This window comes from Lepisosteus platostomus, chromosome 10 (genome assembly GCF_059453375.1).
Source record: "Lepisosteus platostomus isolate fLepPlt1 chromosome 10, fLepPlt1.hap1, whole genome shotgun sequence".
Lineage (NCBI taxonomy): Eukaryota > Metazoa > Chordata > Actinopteri > Semionotiformes > Lepisosteidae > Lepisosteus > Lepisosteus platostomus.
This window is the reverse complement of record NC_142620.1, coordinates 7,831,635-7,853,854: the sequence shown is the minus strand read 5'-3', so window position 1 is coordinate 7,853,854 and position 22,220 is coordinate 7,831,635. Positions and strand designations below refer to the sequence as shown.

At 42.8% G+C, this 22,220-nt stretch overlaps 2 protein-coding genes across 15 annotated transcripts in view; one reads left to right on the top strand and one right to left on the bottom strand.

Annotated features, from left to right (window-relative positions):
* The window catches only part of LOC148653182 (estrogen receptor beta-like), a 30,356-nt gene extending 23,876 nt beyond the window's left edge, over positions 1-6,480 (top strand). For 2 of the 3 annotated variants that reach the window (XM_088647869.1, XM_088647870.1), the window contains exons 9-10: positions 1,355-1,582; positions 2,010-6,480. In XM_088647869.1, coding sequence (XP_088503995.1) covers positions 1,355-1,582; positions 2,010-2,013 — 232 coding nt within the window. In that variant the 3' untranslated portion in view covers positions 2,014-6,480. Of the gene's footprint in view, positions 1-1,354; positions 1,587-2,009 lie in introns of those variants that run through there. The other variant, XM_088647871.1, reaches the window with a different exon arrangement.
* A 3,729-nt stretch (positions 6,481-10,209) lies between these two features.
* The window catches only part of syne2b (spectrin repeat containing, nuclear envelope 2b), a 150,860-nt gene continuing 138,849 nt past the window's right edge, over positions 10,210-22,220 (bottom strand). For 11 of the 12 annotated variants that reach the window (XM_088647850.1, XM_088647849.1, XM_088647857.1 and 8 more), the window contains 12 exons: positions 21,819-22,013; positions 21,086-21,371; positions 19,590-19,658; positions 17,926-18,062; positions 16,762-16,891; positions 16,182-16,393; positions 15,627-15,827; positions 14,691-14,798; positions 13,487-13,678; positions 12,864-12,941; positions 12,715-12,761; positions 10,210-11,920 (listed from right to left, as the gene is read on the bottom strand). In XM_088647850.1, coding sequence (XP_088503976.1) covers positions 11,710-11,920; positions 12,715-12,761; positions 12,864-12,941; positions 13,487-13,678; positions 14,691-14,798; positions 15,627-15,827; positions 16,182-16,393; positions 16,762-16,891; positions 17,926-18,062; positions 19,590-19,658; positions 21,086-21,371; positions 21,819-22,013 — 1,866 coding nt within the window. In that variant the 3' untranslated portion in view covers positions 10,210-11,709. The remainder of the gene's footprint in view (positions 11,921-12,714; positions 12,762-12,863; positions 12,942-13,486; positions 13,679-14,690; positions 14,799-15,626; positions 15,828-16,181; positions 16,394-16,761; positions 16,892-17,925; positions 18,063-19,589; positions 19,659-21,085; positions 21,372-21,818; positions 22,014-22,220) is intronic. The other variant, XM_088647855.1, reaches the window with a different exon arrangement.

Genomic DNA, 22,220 nt, shown 5'->3' with positions numbered 1-22,220 from the left:
GGACCTCGGTTTTAAGTCTCATCTGAAGGACGGCGCCTGCATACAGTTTAATATCCCCGTCAATACTGAGGCATTAGGACCCACATGGACCGCAGGGTGAGCGCCCCCTGCTGGCCCCACTAACACCTCTTCCAGCAGCAACCTTAGTTTTTAAAAAATACGAAATTTAGAATTTTTGGGGCCTAAGTTAAAAACTATTAACTTGTAAACTTTTAGTGTCTTAAATACTTCTATATTCCTATAAATATACATGAAGAGGCAGCACAGTCCTGATTCTTAAGGGACAGAATCGAGCAGCTTTTCTTGGTCTCTTTATTTCATCTGACCTTTGAAAATAGTTAAATTGGTCCAGTAAAGCAAACGATTGGCTCAATTAGGTCAAAAATAACTTGGTATTAATCAGGATTGAAAACCTATAGACACCCTCCCAGACTGGAGTTCTTCCCCACTGCTCTAACATAACAGAAAGGCCTGTCTTCCTTTCAGGTGTTCCTCTGTTCCTCCACTCAGTTGAAATCAGCCTATAGTTCAACAGCCACTAAATTCCATTGGTATAGTCATACCATTTTCCTTGAGGAGGTCTTCTAAATCCCTTGGCGGAACAGCACAAGCTGGCACAGCAGTCCTAGGGCTGTACACTTGGGGAAAAACAGGAAATCCATAAATTTCAGAGTACGTCACCGCAGGAGCTGTGTAAGCACTGTATCTGTGGAGTGAAGCTGACTGTAAGCGGCATTATTTATTGCAAGAGCTCTTATTTGGTTTCCATCAGCCTACTTTTAAACCCCAATACCTTTTGTGTTTTGCCAAACAAGTAGAAGCGTGGCCAATGTGATTGTGGCTGAAAGAGCCAGTCAAGGAGCTGTAACGCAGAGACACCAGCTCACTACCACACCCAGTCTTTCTTTCTAGGGGCCTGTAATGTTTTGGATTGGAATTTCTGCTGGCAGATAACCTTAAGTCTTAAAGCTTTGCCTCAAGAGGTTCAGAGGAAAAGCTCTCCTTCTCATCCATCACATCCCATGTTTTCCAGTATAATTCACGCGGCTCTCTTTTGACTAGTTTTTATGTTCAGTTTCTCGCAACCCCCAGCATTCCCCATAGGTAATGTGGGGATTGGTTGCTGGCAAATATCCCTCTTTCCGACCTCACCTGACCACAGTCGCTCAGCCCCTGTTAAGAGGCAGAAATCAAACAGAATCAAGGCCAGGACAAGCACCCCGACTGTGATTATACCTGCAGCTCACCCTCTTATTCAAGCGACTGTATCCCCCAAAATCCCATTTTGTCTCTGTCTCCTGTTTGTAACGCTTCTCGAAAAGATTGCCCAAGTGCTTCTCTTGTGCATCCTCAGTAACAAAGGTATGGAGCACCTGTACAGCATGAAACGGAAGAACGTTGTGCCCCTCTACGATCTTCTCCTGGAGATGCTGGATGCCCATATCGTGCGCAGCTCCCATGTGCCCATGCCCGCCACCATGCACCACAGCCCCTCGGAAAGCATCTGCCCTCCCGTGGCCAGCAACCCCTGTGCACAGCCCCTCTCCCAGTCTGCGGATGGGTCCAAGGATACTCCCGTGCTGTGAGTATGGCTGACCTGTCCGGCAGTCTTCCTCATGGGTTCACCTGTTAGTTTCTGTGCATCGGAATCAATGCCCAGCCTTTATCCTAGACAATTAAAACGTCATTTTTTTCAAATTATTTTTGAATGAATTTTATCAAGCGTTTGACTTAACAGGGGCAAATTCCCAGTTTCAAGACTGATGGTGGGTTTCAAGTTGCCTAAAAAAAAGCTGCCTCTGCAAAATGCTAAAAAAATGTCCTTCAGGCACTAGTTATTATAATGTGACTAGATTATCAAAATATAGGTTTAACTAGTTTTATCAGATGTTATTGGATAAAATACTGTAGGTGTGAGTATTGTCCATATGAGTGTTGGTCTCGGCTCTGATAAAACTTAAAAAAATCAGAAAGAGAAATAATGCTGGTGATTCTCCTCCTCTCTCCAGGTAAATCGGATTAATCCTTGAGAATGGACCTTGAGAGCAGCCTGTATCGAAAACAGACTGATCGCACTTAAGGTACAACTGTGAAACAGGACACTGCTAACATGACAGTTGTGTTAAAAAAAGACTAAATGCAGAACAAAGCTGCAGGTTTCTGAGGTAAAACGCAGCCTTTTACTTATAATCCAGACTGTTATTTCATAACGGCGAAGCTCTCATAATAACCCAGGGAAAAGGTTGATTTAAGATAAAGAGTTAACTTTGAGTTACGTAGAAAATATGTGACACATTTTGTCATCTGCAGGGGGATTTTAGTACAAAGAATTCAGAGAATATTGTGCCCTCCAGCATATTAAATAGTGCCGGAATCTTTTTGTACCTGTTCAAATTATTCAAGAAGAGAAATTCAGACTTATTTTTGAATGCCTTAATCCTCCTTCATCCCTGTTATTAACCGTGAATAGGACAGGAGAACATTGGTGTCTAGGGCAGAAATACTGTATGTCAGTAAAATTATACAGGGCTTCATTTTTTCCACACCTTTAAACATAGGTTTGATGGATTTTACGATAGGTTCTGCACTTTCAGAGTAATCCTATCTCTCTCTCCTCTTTGAAATGATTCTACTGTGCATCAGTAAATCCATGGATTCTGTAAAGGATGAGTTAAATGCACATACAAAGTATCAATGGTACTGTTTCAGAACAGAATGAGTAATCTGTTTCTTTAAGCTGAAACTGGGAAAATGAGGTGCTTTCTGATACTTGTGCATTTAAAATGTATTTATGAATGTGTCTGATCCCTGGTGATTACTGGTCCCATCTGCACTGCTTAGTAATTTGACGCCAGCCTAGAAGGTCATTACAGATGTTTTTCCCATTCAGACAGCAGAAGACATAAACAGGGAAGCTGGAAGTGTGGTGCTGAGTGCTTCTCATGTACTGGTGTGGTGTAGAGGTTGGATCACGCTGGGGTATTGCAGCTGGAGTTCAGGAAGCAGAAGCAGCAGTACCAAAGTGAACCTCTGTGAGAGGCACTCGTGTGACAAAATCATTCCGGCTCTGTTTACACTCAGTCGAGTTTCAGCACGCTGCAAGTGCCATCGCTGATCTCCTACCACCCAGTTGCACGTCTTGTCCTATCTCTCTGTTTCTTTGGAACTGTAGTGCAAATTACATCAATTTTATGGAAAGGTTGATCTCTGATTGGCTACCCACCCATCAGCTGACTCCCTAAGAAATATTTGCTTGTTTTTTGAGCGGTGAGATCTTTGTTACCATACTCCTTTCCTAATGCCCCCTCACATTAGGCTGGAGCCCCTTTTTTAAAATAGCATTTGGGACTTCAGTTTCCAACATTTCACAGTACTTCCTGTCAATTTCCCTATTAACTCTGTTTTATATGAGATATTGCTACTGTACCTTGCTCCAATGCACAACACCAGGGTGCATCCACTCTCCCTATTGGTCATATTAAGAATCAGGAAGGTTTTCAGTGTTTCACAGCTGAGCGGCTTTCAGGGGAGCCTTTATGCACTTCCTCATTCTTGCTTCTTTGTTGTCAGCCGAAAAAAAGACACAACTGGCAATCAGAAACCAAATGCTATGTCAGGTGGACAAGTTCAGGAGTGCAGGCAGTCTTGGTCTGTGGAACCTGTGAATATTTCACGACGGAGTGTAAGAGCTTTTCTCTCAGAGACAGCTGCACGGCCTTCTGAAAATGGCAAATATCCCCCCTAGGAACTTACTGTAGATTCACTCAGTCCACGAAAGAGGAAATAAAACACCTACGCACTAACCTGCTCTTCACTTTCTCCTTTCTGAACGATGTAGACGATTATTTGATTCCCAGAAGACATCGAGGTCTCTGGCCAAACACCTTGCTCAGCTTCTTAAGCTTTATGGCTCTAACTGGTGTCACAGCACAGACCTCTGTCCCTATAGTTAAAGAACCTCTTTGCTTCCCCCAGTGAGCTCTTTTCCTATGTCATTCCGAGGCACAGCAGAACTCCACCCAGTGCCTCTCAATATTCTGTTTGTTGAAGTTTTGGACTGTTAGAAAGATATAGTTTGAACAGCCTTTGAAAAACCGCAAGTTGTTACGGAAAATAAATATGTACATTGTTTTGCATTATACAGTTGTTTACAAAGAAACAGTACTATTTAGCTACATACTGTATATAAAAGGGAAATTTGAATGCAAAGGTATGCAAAGGGTATGCATAGCTTTAACAGTGTTTAGTATAATGTATTTATCTTTGCAAGTTAACAACAAACAAAAACAAAGACAGATTGGTAATGAGGATTGTTTGTGCTTCTTGTGTAGTTGGAGTAATGTACACTCCTAATGTCACAGATGGCATTTGATGTTCAATCATTTTTAAAACCACTCTGATGCCAGAGGGGATGAAATAAATGGTTTTGTAGAGAAAGAGAAATATCCTGATGTCAGACAGCTCTTTATTTCATAATTGGCATGCATGTGCTTTTAAAAAGATGTCCAAGCCAGCAGTCCTCCCTACCCGTCCCCATCTGTAGATAAGAGATCTGTGGGCCATGGTTGTGCGGTTAGTTTATTTCCAGTAAATGACTCATTTATCCTAAAATGCTTGTCATGTCAAAAGTTTTGACAGATGAGTGAAAAACTTCTAGTGGCTGACTTGTTTGTCCAGTAGGACACAGAGGCTTCTACATTGGTGTGCTTAATTGCTTATAGACTGCTAGGCTGGAAAAACACAATTATTTTCTTCACAAAGTTAATGTACTATATAGCATTGAACCTCAAGGTTAAAACATCAAAGTTTATTTTATTATGTTGGAGGAGGGAAAGGAAACGCACAATTGTGGTTGTTTTATCCTGGAGTAAAGTAATCCACAATCTTATCAGAAAAGACCTTTAATGTTTTCAAAATGAAATTAGCATGGATTAAAATACAAAAAAAAACATTTGTACAACTTTTTTATGGATGGATTCCATTAATATCAGAACATTCCTAAAACAGGTGCATAGTCCTTTATACAGCATGCTTTACAGAAGGACACAGCTTTCTTTTCCTTTTTAAAAGCAAAAATGTTATGAGTTCTAAATTGTTGTTGTGTCGTGCCTCATCCCTGTGATAATTGGCTGTAACGACATCTGTAGGCTCTGTGCACGGCGAGCCATGTCCTTGATGAAGTGTAAATTATGGTCTGCTGTCAAAAAGGTGTATAAAATGTATCTCAAATGTTTTCAGCTGCTCTGTTGCAATTATCCCACTCAACAGTGAAAATGAAAAGTGACTTATTTAAAGCATGCCAAAGGATTGAACGATTATACCGTCTACTTACTTTCAATTACTTTGTAAATGTTTAGATGTTCTTATGCCAATTGCTGCTCTTTCAAAGCAAAAAAAGTGTATTTTAAACAGTCAAAACCAAAAATTAGCTATTTCCTGTGTTTGATAGATTGAATGTGTTAATCTTGCTGCATGGCGCAGGGTGATTACATTTGTTCATTTTGAACTTTATAAATTTGCCAGACATTTTTACAGATATATTGTGGAGATATAAATGCACAATCAAAGATTTTATTTTGAAATGCAATGTAAATGTATTTTAACTGACCACAAAATGAAAAAGCATAATTTGCATTTTCAGTGTGCCTCTTGGAATTAATAGGCTCAAGTGCATTACAGAGTAAAAATGCTGAAACCATTTCAATTGTTTCAGGTATGCTGTGAGTTCTGTCTCATGTGCATTTTACAATCCCTTGACCAGGGGGTTGTGAAAAGCAGGGACTGGAATGAAACAGCTTGGTAATGAAGTTGAGAGATTCCACTCTTCAACTAAAAATCTGTATATTGGTGTTTAAAACATGCATTTATACTTGTCAACAGCAATTATTTCCTAGAATATAAGGAAGAGGGAATCATCTCAGTTAATTGTTCTGTACCCAGTAATTAAAAAGCTCTCAATTTCATAATTGGTTGCAGTCTACAGTCTATGTTGCCTGGTTGAGGCTATACTATGCCATTACCTGATAGTCATAACTCCCTAAGTCTTACTAAGTGGACAGGTTTGACCTTTGAAACACTATTTTTACCTTTGCTTTATTTGGAAGTTAAAAAGGACATTAGATTATGATCTAGAGTAAAAAGCTCTGACAGTCATCCTCAGAGCAACAAACCACAGGCTTTTAAAAATTGCTTAGGTGAATATTGGAAATGTATACATAATAAATAAAACTAATTCCAAGGAGCATATTGAAATTGTTAACCTTTTGAAAGAAAAATGCCGCAACTATATTTTTGTGTACTTGAAGAGCAAACAGCTTACTCTTTATGCAAATCCTGACAATGTTATTGGCTCTGATGTGTTTTGTTTACACTTTTGACTTTTAATTTTTTTCCAGCACTGATGTGTGTTTAACTAGATGTACAGTATATGCACACACAGGTAAATGTTGAGGAGTGAAATAAAAATTTTAAAAAGCATAATTCGATCTTCTATCTTCCTTGCTTTCTCCAAAGTTTCCATCTATGAAACTGTTTCACGGTTCTTGGCAATTCGTGGTCCCATTGCTAGAGTTCATTTATAACAGAATAAATGTGTCTCTTTGCATGAAACATTCTGTGTCCATGGGAAGTTAAGAAGTTTTTTTTCTTTTCATTAATAAAATGGTATGTAACAATTCAGGCTTTTAGGTGAAGCATCTACCTTACTGAAGGCAGCTCACAAGACAGAACCTGTAGTAAACAGGAATGTAAAACACAGTACATCTACAAAGAACTATAAATACTGAAAAGAACTAATGTATGTATCTGTATATTCATGGAACAAGCAAAGGTTTATTCCATGCTGAAAAGAGAAGCCAATGAATTAAGAAATCTTATTGTCGTTGCTGTTTGAATGATTTGTCAATGTTGATGAAGGCTTTCATTAAGAAAGAGGTTCAAGTAGGGTGCTGCATCAGCAAGCAAACTTGCTTTTAATTAAGAAAGTATGCATTTCATATTAAGACTCTTGCCGGGCATCAGCAGTGTCCAGGCATTTAAAATCTAACCAGGATCTATGGTCTGATTCAAAGAGAATACAATCAGTTTTTTGTCTCGTTCAGTTGGTAAAAGTGATGGGAGTCTTGAGGTTCTTGTACAGTATGTGACTCAGATTGTTTGACTGCATCAGTGTTTTTATCTGCCAGAACACATTTATCAATATATAGACAGGACATTAGAAGCACTGGTAACAGTAACAGTTTATAAGAGGATTGGGTACTCTGTGGTTGTGCAAGGCAGAATTACAGTACCGTTCAGTACTTGTATGGGCTACATTAGCATACTTAGCCTTTGGGACTGAATCCCATTCCCAACACTTAATCTGAGGGATTCTCAGGAATCATGTTAATTGAGAAGAATTTCTGAGGTGGGGGCAGTGTACAGTATGTGACTGACTAGGATATGGAAGAGTGGAGATGCTGTGTGTGGCTGATTTGTCTAGTCTCCAGCAGAGTAAATGAATGTCTGTGGAAGTGCACATTGTCTAGGATCTCTGGGCTTTATACAGTGCTAGTACTGAAAGCACAAATTGGTATATCGTGTTCTTCCTTTCCAGCCATGATTTGTACGCTGTCAAGGAAAATTATTTTTTTTATTAAGATTGCCGCACAGCTCTGGCCAGTTCAACTCAAAGCCTTCAGTAATACATGATGTCCTTGAAGCATTTTTGGTCTAGAGATAGGGGGCTGCCAAGCAGTTCTTCCTGTCTCATCTCAGCTCAGCCAGCCCCTTTTCTAATGATCAAAGGGGAAAAGCGTACTTTTATCTAATGAACAATACGTCCCCAGATTCATTCCAAATTCTTCTAAGCACATTGCAAATGCTGCCTACTAAATATACAGTATATGCTACAGTGTTAATTCATAACATACATTGTTATACATTCATAATACTTATATAACATAATATTTTAAAATTTAGTTGACAAATGTTTGGAATAATAAAAATGTTCTGGATTCAGGAACGTGCTGTACAGTCTGTTACTGTCACATTTTTTTAAAATTACGTTTACATTTAAAAAGTTATTTTAAATCAATTCTCTACTTTTTGTATTAAAATACATACCATTTAAACAAAAACTGCACTCAATTAAGGATTGCGTTTCTGTAATTTCGTAGAAGAATTTGTGATCTGAGCTTTGGCCTAGCTTACATGTTCATGTGTCCGAAGGTAATTTATGTGGGAAAATAGCTGAACTATTACACATCGGAGCTTGAGCAAAAGGAATGCATTTGCACGCTGGATTTTATTATTGGCATTAAGATTTAGGCACTACGTTAATGTAACACTTTCTGTTATGCTTCTGCCATTTTGCTCCATAGCAAAACCTGGCACAGAAATGGCCATCCTGAATTGAGAGGTTTTTAACACATATAGTAGGATGTCTAAACAGGACTTCCAAATCACAGGTTGGCTGCTGTGAATGCAAAGTACAAGTCAGCAGCATAGCGCAAAGGAACATAGAAATTGTTGCAAACAAGAGGTGGATCTTTGGTGCATCTAATCCACTTGGTAGTTAGTAGTGAATTGATTCAAGCATCTCATCTAGCCATTTCCAGTAGTGAATTGATTCAAGAATTTCATCTATCTGTTTCCTTATTTTCAGAACAACGACCATCAGAGTTGACACTTTTTTCTTTATTCTACTATATAATCACTTGTGACATTTTGCTGAATAACTAATTCCACAGGGGTTATACAGTATCCATTATCAGTAAGTCATTTGTTCTGCAGCAAGCTGAATGCTATCACTGAAGAAGAGATTGCAAGGCAGGACTAAACTCTGAGTCGGATACCGGCACACGGGGACAATTGAAGGGAGTAATTTCCAGTTTGGCGACCCACACAGTTGTTGACTTCTTCTTCCATTTGAGCCCTCAGTTTACACCATCAAACCCTTCATGATCATTTTTTGTTTTGTTCCCGGCTCTTAAACATGGCAGAGCTTGAACTATTGTATTTTGTTAGTGAAATAAAATCTAAAAACACACAAATATTCCAATGAAGCAACTACTTAGATCAATCAAGGCTTCAATTACCCAATTAAGGCGGGATGGAATGAAAACCACCAGCTGTTTGGGTCCTAAGGTGCAGGATTGGGAATCACTGATTTAGAAGCACCAGCTTCATCCTACCATCTAAAGCCATGCTGCTGAAAGAAACCAGGGCATCAGCTTCAACAACAGCTCTGGGTAACTTGTTCCAGACTCTCACAACCATAGGGGTAAAGAAGTGTCTCCTGTTCTCAGTTTTTAATGTTTTCAATTTCTTCTTTGCGTTCATTTGATATTGAACACCTCAAGTAAACTGGGGTCTTAGAAAATCAAATTGAAAAAATGTTAAACTCTCTCTTGCTTTAAAGCATGAAAAGGTAAGGAATAATCCTATTTAATGGTCCTTTCAGAGAATAACACTCTATATCTTAGTGCAGATATTTTAGAACATAAATGATCTAGGATGTCATAGATGTTAAATTACCTTATGTAAACAGGCCTTTGACCTTGTATGAGGTGCAGAGCTATGGTTACAGATGTGCATTTAGGAACAGGAACAGACGCAACCATGGAAACCTTATCTCAGCAGTTTAATCCAGAAGAAGGAAGAGTCTGGCCCCCTGGCTCCTGTCACCTATCTCCTATCACACTATCCTGTTCACCAGTGGCCTTGACTCCAAGTTCCAATCACATGGCTCCTCCTGCTTTTTTTCAGGACTTGCACTGTTTCAAGCAAGGTTTACTGTCTACTTACTGTACAAAAAGAATATACACAAACTCTATAATTGCACACTAGTTGTACTGCATATTACATGTATAGTATCTACTATACAGTATATAGCAAATTAATATCTGTAAATGGCATGGTAGATAGCATTTCTGCCTTACAGTTCTGCATTGAGTCTTCATGTTCTCCTTATGTCCAAATAATAATTCTCTAAATTGCTTCCCCCATATTCTTCCATACCTGTGCTATACAGGTGTACTGGAACAGGATGAAGTCCAGCCAGGATCTGGCCTGTTCCTGACAGGTTAGACTCCTGCTCACCTGTATCCTGTAATGTTAAACTGGTTACTGAAAATGACAGTTGTTCATATACCCAAACATCTGTTGCACAGTGGGCGTAATAGCTAGATTGTGGGCACATTGAAAATAACATTCAGGTCTGTCATGATGAACATGGCAAACAATGTTTATTGTCAAGTAGAAAGAGTTTACACTGTACATCCCATAAATAGTTTTAAAATAGAAATCAAATATTGTACACACCATCTTCTATAAACTCCTTAGTCTTTTTGTTACAGTGCAGCAGTTGGCATAGAAATTCTAAATACAGTAATGCAGGATAGAAAATGTACAATGTTCAAGACACCACCATTTTTACACTTTTTTACACTTTGTGCCATTAATTGCAACATAAAGAAAACTAAATGTCCTGCAGTACGGTACAGCGTGCCAGACCTCATGCAAATAAAAAGGAATCAACATAAATACTTAAACTAGAAAACTCTTCATAAGCCCAGTGAAAGCTTCCATTTTACACTCTACAGTGCCTCCCATTTGTCACCTTGAAAGTTCACTCTTGAGCACTGCTGGAAATGAGAGGAGGAAAACAAATTTAAAACCAGGCTTGGCTCACAAAACAGAAGAAAAAATATGCCCAGATCTTTCTAATGCCAATACTGTCAATAAATGTTTTGTTCTTAATCTCTGAAGAAAGGAGGCTAAGCTCTTTACAATCACAAATTCTTACCTAAACCCTTTTAAATATTACAGCCTAAACAAAATTTATCATTATGTGTGTATAGTATTCAAAGTTTTACTTTAAGAAAAATGCTAAACTGTTGATTCAAAACCAAATTTTTTTAAAAAAAGGACTTTGGATATTTTTGCACTGGCTTTAGTGGTGCATCTCTGTCACTTCACAGAGCCTCCTGATATCCAACAAAGCAGTCCACCCTCACTCCAGTTCCTTCTAGCAAGTCTAAGGAGTGGAATAACTTGACACGCTTAACATTTCTCTTCAAAATTGCGTTAAATCATTTAATGTTTTTTTTTTTAAAAATCCTGCCTTGAAAAGACTACTTTTAAACCATCAGCTTTAAAATACTTGAGAAAATACTATGCATGTCCAGTTGGGCCATAATTCACCAGTTGGGTCATAATACAGCTGCAGGCTAAAGTGGAAGCCGGTGGGGGATACACGCTCCCTGTGCTGCAGGGACAAAAGAGCGTTTTAAAACAAATAAAAACAGAACCACTCATTCCAGCCACACCCAGTACGTACAAAATTTTAAAAATAGAGGATACTCTCTAGGCGCCATACAAAAAAAAATGGTTCAGTATCTGCTGTGAATAGGCTTTTGCAGCTTCAGGGCGCCCTGTGAGGTAAGTCCATAGGGATCTAAGGTGCTTCAAGGTGAGGCAGTTGAGTACCAAGCTCTGCCAAGCTGATCCAGTGATTCTGTGACTCGCCCATGACTTCAGACCCCCCAAACGTGACATCAACACCACAGGAGAGGACTCTCCAGGTGAAGGGGGAGAATCAGAGCCTTGCCGGCACTGGGCAACGTGTCTGTGAGCGGTGAGGACTCTGCGCTCGTCTGCCTGGAGGAGGGTGAAGACGTGGACCAGTTCAGAAGGACAGCTTGGCGAGGGCACCGGGGGGGGGGGGGCTCACGTGGGCGGAGGGCCGTTGGTGTAGCGCAGCATGGGGTAGAAGGAGCGGGCGAAGTTGTTGGAGAGGGTGCAGCTGTAGTCCTCCTCCGACAGCGGCACCAGGCAGGCCAGCACCAGCAGCAGGAGGAAGAGCAGGTGGAGGGGGAAGGCCGCCCTCAGCACCCGATAGAAGAAGGAGCGTGGGGGAGAGCCCTCCTCCTTCACCGTCCTGCGGAGAGAGGCCACACATCAGCACAACCCCCCCTGAGAAACAACACAACATTACCACAACAAGACCAGAGCAGCACCTGAGTTCCACTGTACTGCTGCACAAAGAGAGCTGGGGGGGGCTGTCTGTACGATACATGTTCTGAATACATGTGATGAGCAGGTGCTTTGCTCCTCACTGACCATATGTAAAAGCATTTTACCTCTGAATTTAACATTTCATTTATTTTGTGTTTGGCAATGTCGATGGAAGACAGCAGGGAGGCCTGCTGGCAGGGATTCACTGTAACAAATGTGGATTTATCGCTTTGGAATGATGTGCATCAACAGGCTGTTCCACAGCATCTGGGATTGCACTGACTTGAAGAGGGACTTGTACTGGGAGAACTGCTCCGCAGGAGAAAAATGGGAGCACATTTCACACCAGCTGGGGACTCAATATTTGCGCAGAGCATTCAATCCACTCAGTTGCACATTAATTGGTAAATAAAGAACTACTGCCATGGTGTTACTGTGTGCTGTATGTAAAATGTACTCCTACAAAATTAAATATCTGTACTTAGGGCCGTGTTGTCTCTGCACGTTTCTAAATTTATGAGTCTGTGCAGTTCTCGATCAAATACATTTTCCAAAACAGAAGCAGGAATGTTTCAAATCTACAATCCACAGATCTTACAGCTTGCTGAAGATTGATGGTCTCGGGAAATAATTCTCTAGATGCTAAAACAGATTTTAAGCTAAGGTCAGTAAAATACAAGCACAGGGTTTAAAACAGAAAAAGGAAACTTGTCTCACTTGTTGCTTCCAGCCTGGGCAGCATCTGACTTCTCTCCACTGGTGTCCTGCACACACACCACAGTGACATTAATGCTTGGTGAACAAAACACAGCAGAGGTGCTGTTTGCCAAATAAGAACGATATGGTGACATTTTTAAAAATCTTACTTTAGATTGGGAAAGTAAGGTGCCAGCTGCTACCAGACTGTCTTCTTCATCGGTTGACTCAAAGGGAGAGCACGAGTCCTGCAAATGAATATGAATCGCTCCATTTAAGCTCAGGTCGATAAATGCGTAAACGATTTTAAGATGTGTTTATCTTAATCCATCTTCTGGCTCCCTGGAATTTTGGGCAGTTCATAATCAAATGCGATTGTACATGAATGAAAAAGAAATAAATGGGGAAAGTAATTTCTAGGAGGTTCTGATTATAGACCTTTCCTGAATTGTTAAAGCTAGCTTTCCGTCCTAGTGAAATATGCTTTGCGTACTAGTAAAATATGACGCAAGTGATTTCTCAATCCTAAAAAATCAAATAGAAAAGACTTTGAACGGCTCTCTTTTCCCAGAGCTTTTCATTGCCTGTGGTATGAATATCTGCTTCCCTCCGTCATGAGGGCTTGTGACCAGACTCTGCGTCACGAACAAGGCCAGATTCCACTACATTCAGCTCTTGTCTTTATCTCCGTGTCAAGGAGAGTCCTTTAATCCTGGCAGGCAGGCGTCTTGAACGCTGATGCCTCCTGCCAGAGGCTCGGCAGACGCGGGTGGCACGCCGGGTTGGTACGCACCAGCCTGCCCTGCGCGGTCTGCAGGTCCGCGGCCACCTGGCGCAGCAGCAGCTTGAGCTTGTTGGCGATGACGTGCACCCGCTCCCTGGCCTCAGTGCAGTCCTCCTCCCCAGGGCCCAGCAGGAGGTGGGCGGAGATCTCCTGCAGGGAGGACACCTGCTGCTGCCTCTCCAGCAGCTCCGCCTCGAGGACCTGCAACACAAGGGCAGGCCACAGGGGGGCGCTCCTGTCAGCTCAGGCACCGCAGGGCCGCGGCGCTCCCCAACGTCTGCGCGGGAAGAGGCTTTGCCCTGCAAGACTGAGGCCGATCTTTCACCAATCCCTTAGGGACTGAAGGTGAATTCTTTCAGCATTGGAAATGGAGCTCCCACACAAGGCCAACGACTCTAAAACTAAACGGCGCTGAAACACTAAACAGGCTCATATCGTAAAAAAAAAAAGGATTTAAGCAAATAAATCACCTTCTGAAACCTTGATGTAAAACCTTGGCCTGTCTGGGCTGTTTGTGAGGCAGCTGCACAACTTTATTTATTCGCTTTATTCTGACTGCAGCTGGATGACGATCCAGTACATAGTGGGTTGTTGTGGCCAAACAATTATAAAAATATCCATTCTGGGCAGTGCTGCAAATAAAGATATGTGCTTGTGCTGGAGAATGATTCGGCTCACAGATAATTACAAGGACAGCTGCCCTAAAATCCATGTCTTTTCTCCCGCTGTGCTTAATGTGAAAGTTATGTAGCTGGGAAATGTTGGGCATTAAGGTATTCCTTCTCCACTCTGTCCCCATATTCTCCAGATGCCTACACCTGCCTGGACTTGGACAGTGTAGCAGGGAAGCTGTATGCATGCAAGCTCATGCCAGTCATAGTCGCACAGCTTCTGTCAGGGTCAGTTTACAAAACCACTTCAATGGCTTTGGAAAGGAAGCACAAAGAGTGTTGAGGGAGGTTCTGTGGTACAGAACAATGAAGGTTAACCTATTAAATTTAATTAACCAAAGGCAAACAGTAAATGAAAGTCTGTTGAACAAAACCTCTTCTTAGGCTGTTACTTGAGACAAATAGGAAAGAAGAGGAGAATTAAGAGAATGATTGTAAGAAAAGTTTACTTTCTGAGCTTTGTTTTCCTGGAATTTAGTCCCTTTTCCCTGTGTATTCCTATTGCCTGCAGATTACAGCGTGTTTTGGAAGAGCTGCCTCACCAGGAGTGCCTTGCGATGCTTGGCGGGGTCATGGATGTCCAGAGCGTACCGCCGGCTGTCGGCGTGGGCCAGCCACAGCAGCAGGGAGTGTGTGGTCTCGTGGAACTCCTGAGGAGACAAACCAGCTGTCAGGCTTACCAGTCACACTTCTCTAAAGCAGCAGCCGTTCCTTATAAAGGACACAGTCCTGCACTGACACTCACTGTGGGTTTTCCTGCCAGTACAATTCATGAATGAACATGTTAATGGCAAGAAAGTGTGACGCAGAGGCATGAACACCTTTACACAGCTAACAATCAGTCTTAAATGAGAAACAAATTTTAAAGAAACACATATCCAGATATCATAGGCCACGGGATAAATGAACAAAGCGAGTCTCAAAGCTGAAATGAATGAATGATATGCGTAAGAGAAAATGATGCATTTGGGAAGCAGTGGTTAGGGTTCTAGTCTGCTAATTGGAAGATTGTGGGTCCTGATCCTGGTTGGAGCACTGCTTCTGTACCCCTGAGCAAGGTACCTCATGAAGATCGCGCCAGTAAAATGCCACCTTGGGAACAGCCAAGTACTCTGGATAAAAGTGTCAGCCAAATAAATGAAAAATGATCAAATAAGTTCCTTTAAAACAAGAAGCCACCCAAAAGGCGCTCAAATAAAGTCGGTACATTGTTAAGATCTTGTCTTTTTGTAATCTCCTAAATCCTGCAAAGTTCTTCAACAGCCCAGTGGTACTCAAAGACCAGAATTCTGAATTGTGTTCAGTGCAGGTCTTTGCTTCAACAAGCTTCGTTGCTTCGTTGCACATGATGGGAAAAACTAGATATGCGAAATCCCTGCAGACAGAACCGTTCCAGTACTTCCTTACTCCAGCTCTTACACTCAGTGCCTGTGCTGAGGAGCTGAAGCAGTACAGCAGTGCTCTGCGGCTGTAGGTACCTGGCACTGCATCAGAGCGTTCTGCAGCCCCTCCTCCCAGTGCTCCAAGTCACTGGACGCCTGCACCCAGCTCTGGTTCATCTCCTTCAGGCCAGCCTGCAGCTCCTGGGACTCAATGCTGTCGCCCTGTTGGAAGTCCTTGCTGCTCAGGTTGATGGAGATCATCACTGCCTTGTAGTTGGCGAACGCTTTCTGCATCTCCTGCAAATTGCATCACACCTTAATGAGTTTCCGACACAAGGAAACGAACACAGACATCTTTCCCAACGGACAGTAGGAGAGTGTCGACCTGAGATTTTCTTAAGTTAAAACTGAAAGTTTATCTTTATTTGTTTGTACCTCAGGTGCATAAAATAGAAAGTTCTTCCTGGTTTCTTAATAATCTATAGGGTTCTATGGAATATCTTCACTTTTTTTTTACATAAAAAAGAGTTTTACATAAAAAAGAGACCTGTATTGTATGTCTTGCTGTTCTCTTCTAAGGCAAGAAGCCAACATTGCACTGCATTCCTTGTCCTCCTGCAGGTCTAACTGCAGTTAATGGGGAAAACCTACTTTAAGCTTCTTAATGTTGTTTTCCATGTCCCGGATGCTAGCTGAGGACTCCAGTTTCTGCAGCTGCTCCAGCTGGGGCCGGACCTGGTTCAGCCAGGTCGTGATGTCACAGAGGTCAGAGTTGAGCTGCTGCCACTGCTGGAGGTTCTGCTTGATGCGGATCTCCTCACTCAACGCCTGGGCCTGGAACAGCTCCCAGCGCTCAATCACTCCTGAGGAACCACACAGACAGACTGGGACTTATTACTTGGGCCCTCACACAGAGGGAAATTATCAGGCCCAACAGGCATGTTTTTTTTTTTCCCCGGTGTGAACAAACAAGCCAACTAATTCAGGTACCATGGAGCTGTCAGTTACAAACAACTTCCTTAAAAAAAACAGAGCTAAATGGAAAAAATAAAAAACAGAAATATCTAGTCCATATTGTACCTTTTTCCTCTTTACCTACATGTTATCGTCCGTTTCTGGCCTGACAATGCCATAACCGTTCCTCCTGCTCTTGTGATGCAGCTCAAAACTAAATAATTTGCCCCTTCCTGCCCGCCTCTAGCTGTGCAGCACAGTGCTGCTCTCTGGGTACCTGACTGGGTGTCGGCCGCGCTCAGCCCTGTCAGGCCCTGCTCCTCGGGCAGCAGCTCCTCGTCGTTCAGGATGAGCTTCACGCGCTTCACGCTGTCGATGCTGCCACTGCACTCCGACATCAGCTGCACCTGAAACGCCATGGGCACCGTTAGTGGCCACTCAGTGCACTCCCGACACCGACACAGGTACGGCATTTGTAACAGACGAGGGAAACAGAGGCAGGAGTCGGGCTGGGTCATCTGCATTACTGACTGCCTCACAGTGAATCTGTGTTAGCCCTGTGTCTGTTAGCAGGCTCGGCTTTGCGTGTACAGTGGATCATGATGTAGGAGGGAGAGTCAGATTTTCACGCTGGAAAATCAGCTCTCTTTTATACTGTCTTAGTTTTTGCACATCCTTTTATAATCTTGTGTTTTGAGGTATTGTACAAATGTTTTTTTAGTGTTTTAAATGTATTTACTAAATAAAAATGCTCTTGGCGGGAAACTAAAATTTATTCGGTGTTGCCACTGGAATTCCTTCACGAAATGGTGGGGATATGCGTTTTCCTGTTCCAGGGGTGATATGTCACCCGTAGCTCAATCAAATAGCATGCCTGGTGTTGTGTTCTGCACAGTGTGGTGCCCAATCGCCAGACTGGCGAAAATAGCTCGTTGTTTGCTGGGCAGTGTCAGATTGGCTGTGACCCCTGGAAAGTGCCGGAGACTGGACACTCACTCGCCAAATAATTTACGTTCTACCCTAGTTAGAAAAGTCAGCTGAATCTGCTGATGCACAGAGAAAGCGTTACGGAAAACTTCCAGAAATCTCAACAATCCCCGTTTTTCACAGAGAGTGTCCAGTATGTTACTTCTTTAGACAGCCGATGAATGAGGGTGTGTAAAACCAAATTACAAAGCAACAAACAGTAGCACCAAGCATAATACTGTTGGAAACTATTATTATTTTAAAGACGCCAAGCGTCTTTAAAGTTGAGCTGAGCAATAAAAAGACCTCTATTTCTCTGACCTTGGCTCAAAAATCCATGGAAACAGCAAAAGGACGCACGGAATTGAAAGGCAAGAGGCTGATCACGCACCTTATTCATGAACTCTTTGGAATGTGGTTCTGTAGCTAAATTGTAGCCAGTAGTTACTGAAGAGACCGAAAGCAGCAGACTCACATAGCCGGGCTTGTAGGGGGTGCTGGTGTCCAGGGTCTGGGAGTGGAAGCCCTGGAGGATCTCTCGGTGGAAGCGCTGCTTCCTGCTGTCCAAGGGCTCAGGGGAGTGCCAGCTGGGGGGCTCCGAGCCAGCTTTACCTGCAACACACGGGCACACCATTACCCACAGCACCCTAATAGTGCAGAACCACACTGGAGCTCAGCACCGAGCGCCTCGTCTCAGTCCACCTCAACATCTGCTCAGTCATGAAGGGGGAAACGAAAACTTCCAGTGGTTGTATTTGCAAGGGAATCAGTGGCAGAAAAAAATATTGCAAATGAAATGAAATGAAATTTCCCTTTCCTTAATCAGATGAGTCAATTTGAAACATCTCTGGTAAAAAAAATGAAGGAACTAAGGAAGTAGGAATTGCAGAAAGAAATAAAAAACAAAGCAATGCACTACCATAAATTAGTAAGATACATAAAAGATATTTGCAATTACCATGACTCAATAACTTAAGACCCCTTTGGAACATGATTCTAAGGATCTGAACTCAGTCCAGGCAAACTCATTTTACCACATGCAGCAATACATCACAGAAACAATGGCGGTGTTTTTATGCATTTCCTTATCATGCAAGGAAATGCACTCGGTGATCAAACTGTATTGAGCAGCCACAAACATTGCTGTAGGACAGTGGTTCACAGTCCTGGACTGACTGTGGCTGCTGGTTTTCATTCCACATGGCTATTCATCACGAGTGCTAACTGGTACTGTACCTCTACCTGATCCGCTTGCTTGTTTAGACTTTTGTACACTATTTTTTTGTTAAAAAGACGAGGTTAATAATTCAATTTCCAATAACATTATCACACAGAACTTTATGCAGTCTCTCCTCAGTTGGCTAATTTACTTGCTAACTAAAATAATGTGCTGCCTTAGACCCAAATAAGAAGCTCTCAACAGGAGATCAGTTAACGAACAGACACAGGTGAGAATGTATTGCACATTGCCAGTGTTTTCCTCCTGCTTTAGTCAGACTGGCTACATTTCAGCTGACACACCTGAATAAAGAGAGTGCCAATTACAAAATCTAGACACCCTTTTGGACAGAAAGCACACCTAAAACAGACATTTAAACTTCATCTGCTATTCAGAATTTAGCAGGAGCAAAAGCCAGAAGACAGAGCTGTGCCTCAGGATGAGGATTGCGAACCACTGCTGTAGCACACCACTGCTCCACAGTGCAGCAGGAAGCCATACCCATTGTCAACTGCGTGCACATGGCCAGACCACCCCCAAACACAGCTTTAAACCACAGCATCCCCCTGGACCTTAGATCCTCAACATTTCAGCAGCTTTTCAGTTTAAGATCAGAGCTCTGGAATCTCAAACTATTAGTGGCTGGTTGCTTCAATACGTTAGTAAGAGAGGAAGCAAAAAAACAAGACATGGAAATGTCAGAAGAGCTTTAATGTGGACAGTTGTTCCGGCCTCTGTCCTCTCCCAGTAGCCCAGGAACCAGGGAGAGAAAGAGCAAATAATAGGGAGCAGGGAGATGGAGGGAATGGGACACAGGGCAGTGAGGCGTGCGGGGACGAGGGATGGCTCATCGAGAGTTTATTTCATGCCTTGCCATGATCAGACCACAGCAAAGACACATGCATGGAGCAAGTGCCTACCAGAGGTTTCCTTCAACGTTTTTGCCGTCGTTTTAACAAAGGACTCTGGATTTTCTGTGATTTCTACATCTGAAAGAAAAGAATTCATTACGTCGGTCTCCACTTAATGGATCTTCTGTACTGGCAGTTCTACAAAGCATCCGTTCTCTGGGATTCCAGGGAAAGGGGGAGGCAGGACGAATGAAAATAACGCCTTTCAATCTGCAACCACAGACTGTCCAAGGCCAGGCAGATACATGGAGCGCGGCATCACACCAGCTGCAACAAGCTGGTTAGGAAAAAGCCCAGATGTCGGATACCAATATGTGAAAAAAAACCTCCCTATAAACAAGTTTCCATTGTAAAAAATGATATAAAATTCCTAAATGCAACACTTTTCACAACTTGAAGATAAAAGAAATAAAAAAGATGACTACCTTTCCCAAAACCTGGAAATGAGTCTAACTGAAGAGGTGATAAAACTGTTTCAAATAAGAGCCTGATTATGTTGTCTTTACCGCCAGGCAGCTCCAGCTGAGAGGAGGAAAGAAGTCCCACAGGACATGGTGCTGACAGATTTACACTGTACTGACAGCTCTGCTTTCAATAAGGCAAAGTAAAAACAACGCAGAGTTGCAGAATGTTCTGCCTTGTCTTTAATCCTGTAATGTGGAACACATGGGCTACACCTCAGGAATGAGACAGTCTTGGTAAAGACATTGTAGTGTAGGCTGTCTGCTGTCATAGGGCCAAGCCCCTGTAGAACATCCAACTGGATCTAACTAGGAATGATCAAGGGATGATTTTCCTTTAATGAACTAGGTTCTTAAAGAGAGTTTAATTAACAGTTTTCGAAAGCCTTCCAACTTTTTCCATTGGTCGCACTCAGACTGTCAAACCTGTGGTACAGTACATCCTCTGCTACATGTAAACATCGGAGGTGCCAATTCTGAACGTCCAGCCAGTGCAAGCACCCTAACATTTTTTATTTTTGCTGAAACATCTGCCGAAAGGGTCTAAAAATATCGAAGCAGTCTGGTACCTTCACTGAAAAACCTGCAATAGCAACTGGAGTTGACATGTGGGGAATACCACCACTGTTGCAAGAAGATAAGTGTAAATTTTAGGGGAAAAAATGTAAAATAGTAAGAACATGGGTTCTGCATTAGTGTAAGAAAGGCTGTGTGTATTTTGTTTAGGTCAAAGCTAGGAAGAGGAATATAACTGGTACTGTGTGCTTCCTGATTTCCATCATATCATAAAGAAGAGATCATGTTAAAATTTGCTATGGACTGCACCACAGCTATAAAAGTGAATTACCCCCTGGTATATTCAAACAGTTTTGTAGTTAGTGCCTCATTAGTGCCTGTTTTGTAATTAGGGGATACTTAAACATAAAGGATACTTATACAATTAAGGAGTAATTCAGCAACAGAAGCTCTGGAAGGCCTGAAGTCTTTCAATAGGTACACACACCCCTGGTGTAGACAATGTCCATTAAGCAGAGAGTAGGGTACCTGACAGTGCGCTGTAGTAAGTAGCCTCCTCCTCATCCTCGTGTGACGAAGATCCCCCCACGTCCACGGTGTGGTCCCACTCCAGGGGAATGGAGTCGACGCTGACGGGCGTCTCCCTGCCCGAGCGCTCCTGGCCAGGGGCTGGGGGCATCAGGTGGCACATGGCCTGGTGACTGGGCGAGGTCTCGGGACCCTCCTTTCCCCCTTCCCAGCACACCCCCTGCAGCTCTGAGGATTCGTCCAGGTCAGTGTCACGGTCAGAAAGCTCCCGTTCCTCCTCCGACATCTGGGCACAGGGGGGACAAGGGCGTCATCACACGAGGCAGACAGCGAGAGACAGAAACCCACAATATCAATCCCCTTCCCGTACTGTTTCAATAGAAGAGAAACGATTCGCTTCTCTGCCATGCGCGCATTTTCTCCTCCATTCAGCATACCTCTCCCAAATTTCACCGGGCTTCACGACCCATGATAAATACCCAGGATTTTCCAGAATAAAGTTTCACAAAGCTATACACAACCCCTTCCAATCCAACACTGTTCCCGCCACGTAGAGCACAGCGCAGAACCTTCAAGCACACCGATCTGGGAACAAGAGGTAAGCAGTCTGGCCTGGCAGGGGCCAATGCCTACAAGGTTTGTGGGCAGCCCTTAATTAATGCCTGATTAGGACTGCAGTTGGGCCAGATTAAGTAACTGTGCAGGACTCCTCCCAACCCCTGCAGACACTCACAAGCCCTCGGCTGGTCAGGCGGTGGTGGAATCGCGCCACCCTGCCGAAGACCTCCTGGCAGTAGGAGTGCAGCTCCTCCAGCTCGTCCTCGATCAGCACGGCGTCCATGGGCTCGCTCTTCTGGATCAGGTTCTCCCCGAACACGATCAGCTGGTCGATCTTGTTGGTGTGCAGCATGATCTCCTGCTGGAACCCCTGTGTGCACGCAAACGCAAACACAAACCTGCTAGAACAGCATGCGATTGCTGGGCTTTACCCTGCCTAGCGCTGTGGACCTTACTAGTCCAGGTGCTGTGGTGTGAGGATTTAGAGACCTTCTGGATTCACAGCACTCTACAACCTGCAGATACAGTGGGTGAAAACTGTATAACTGTACTCCCTGGAAACAGTTTAAACAGCCCA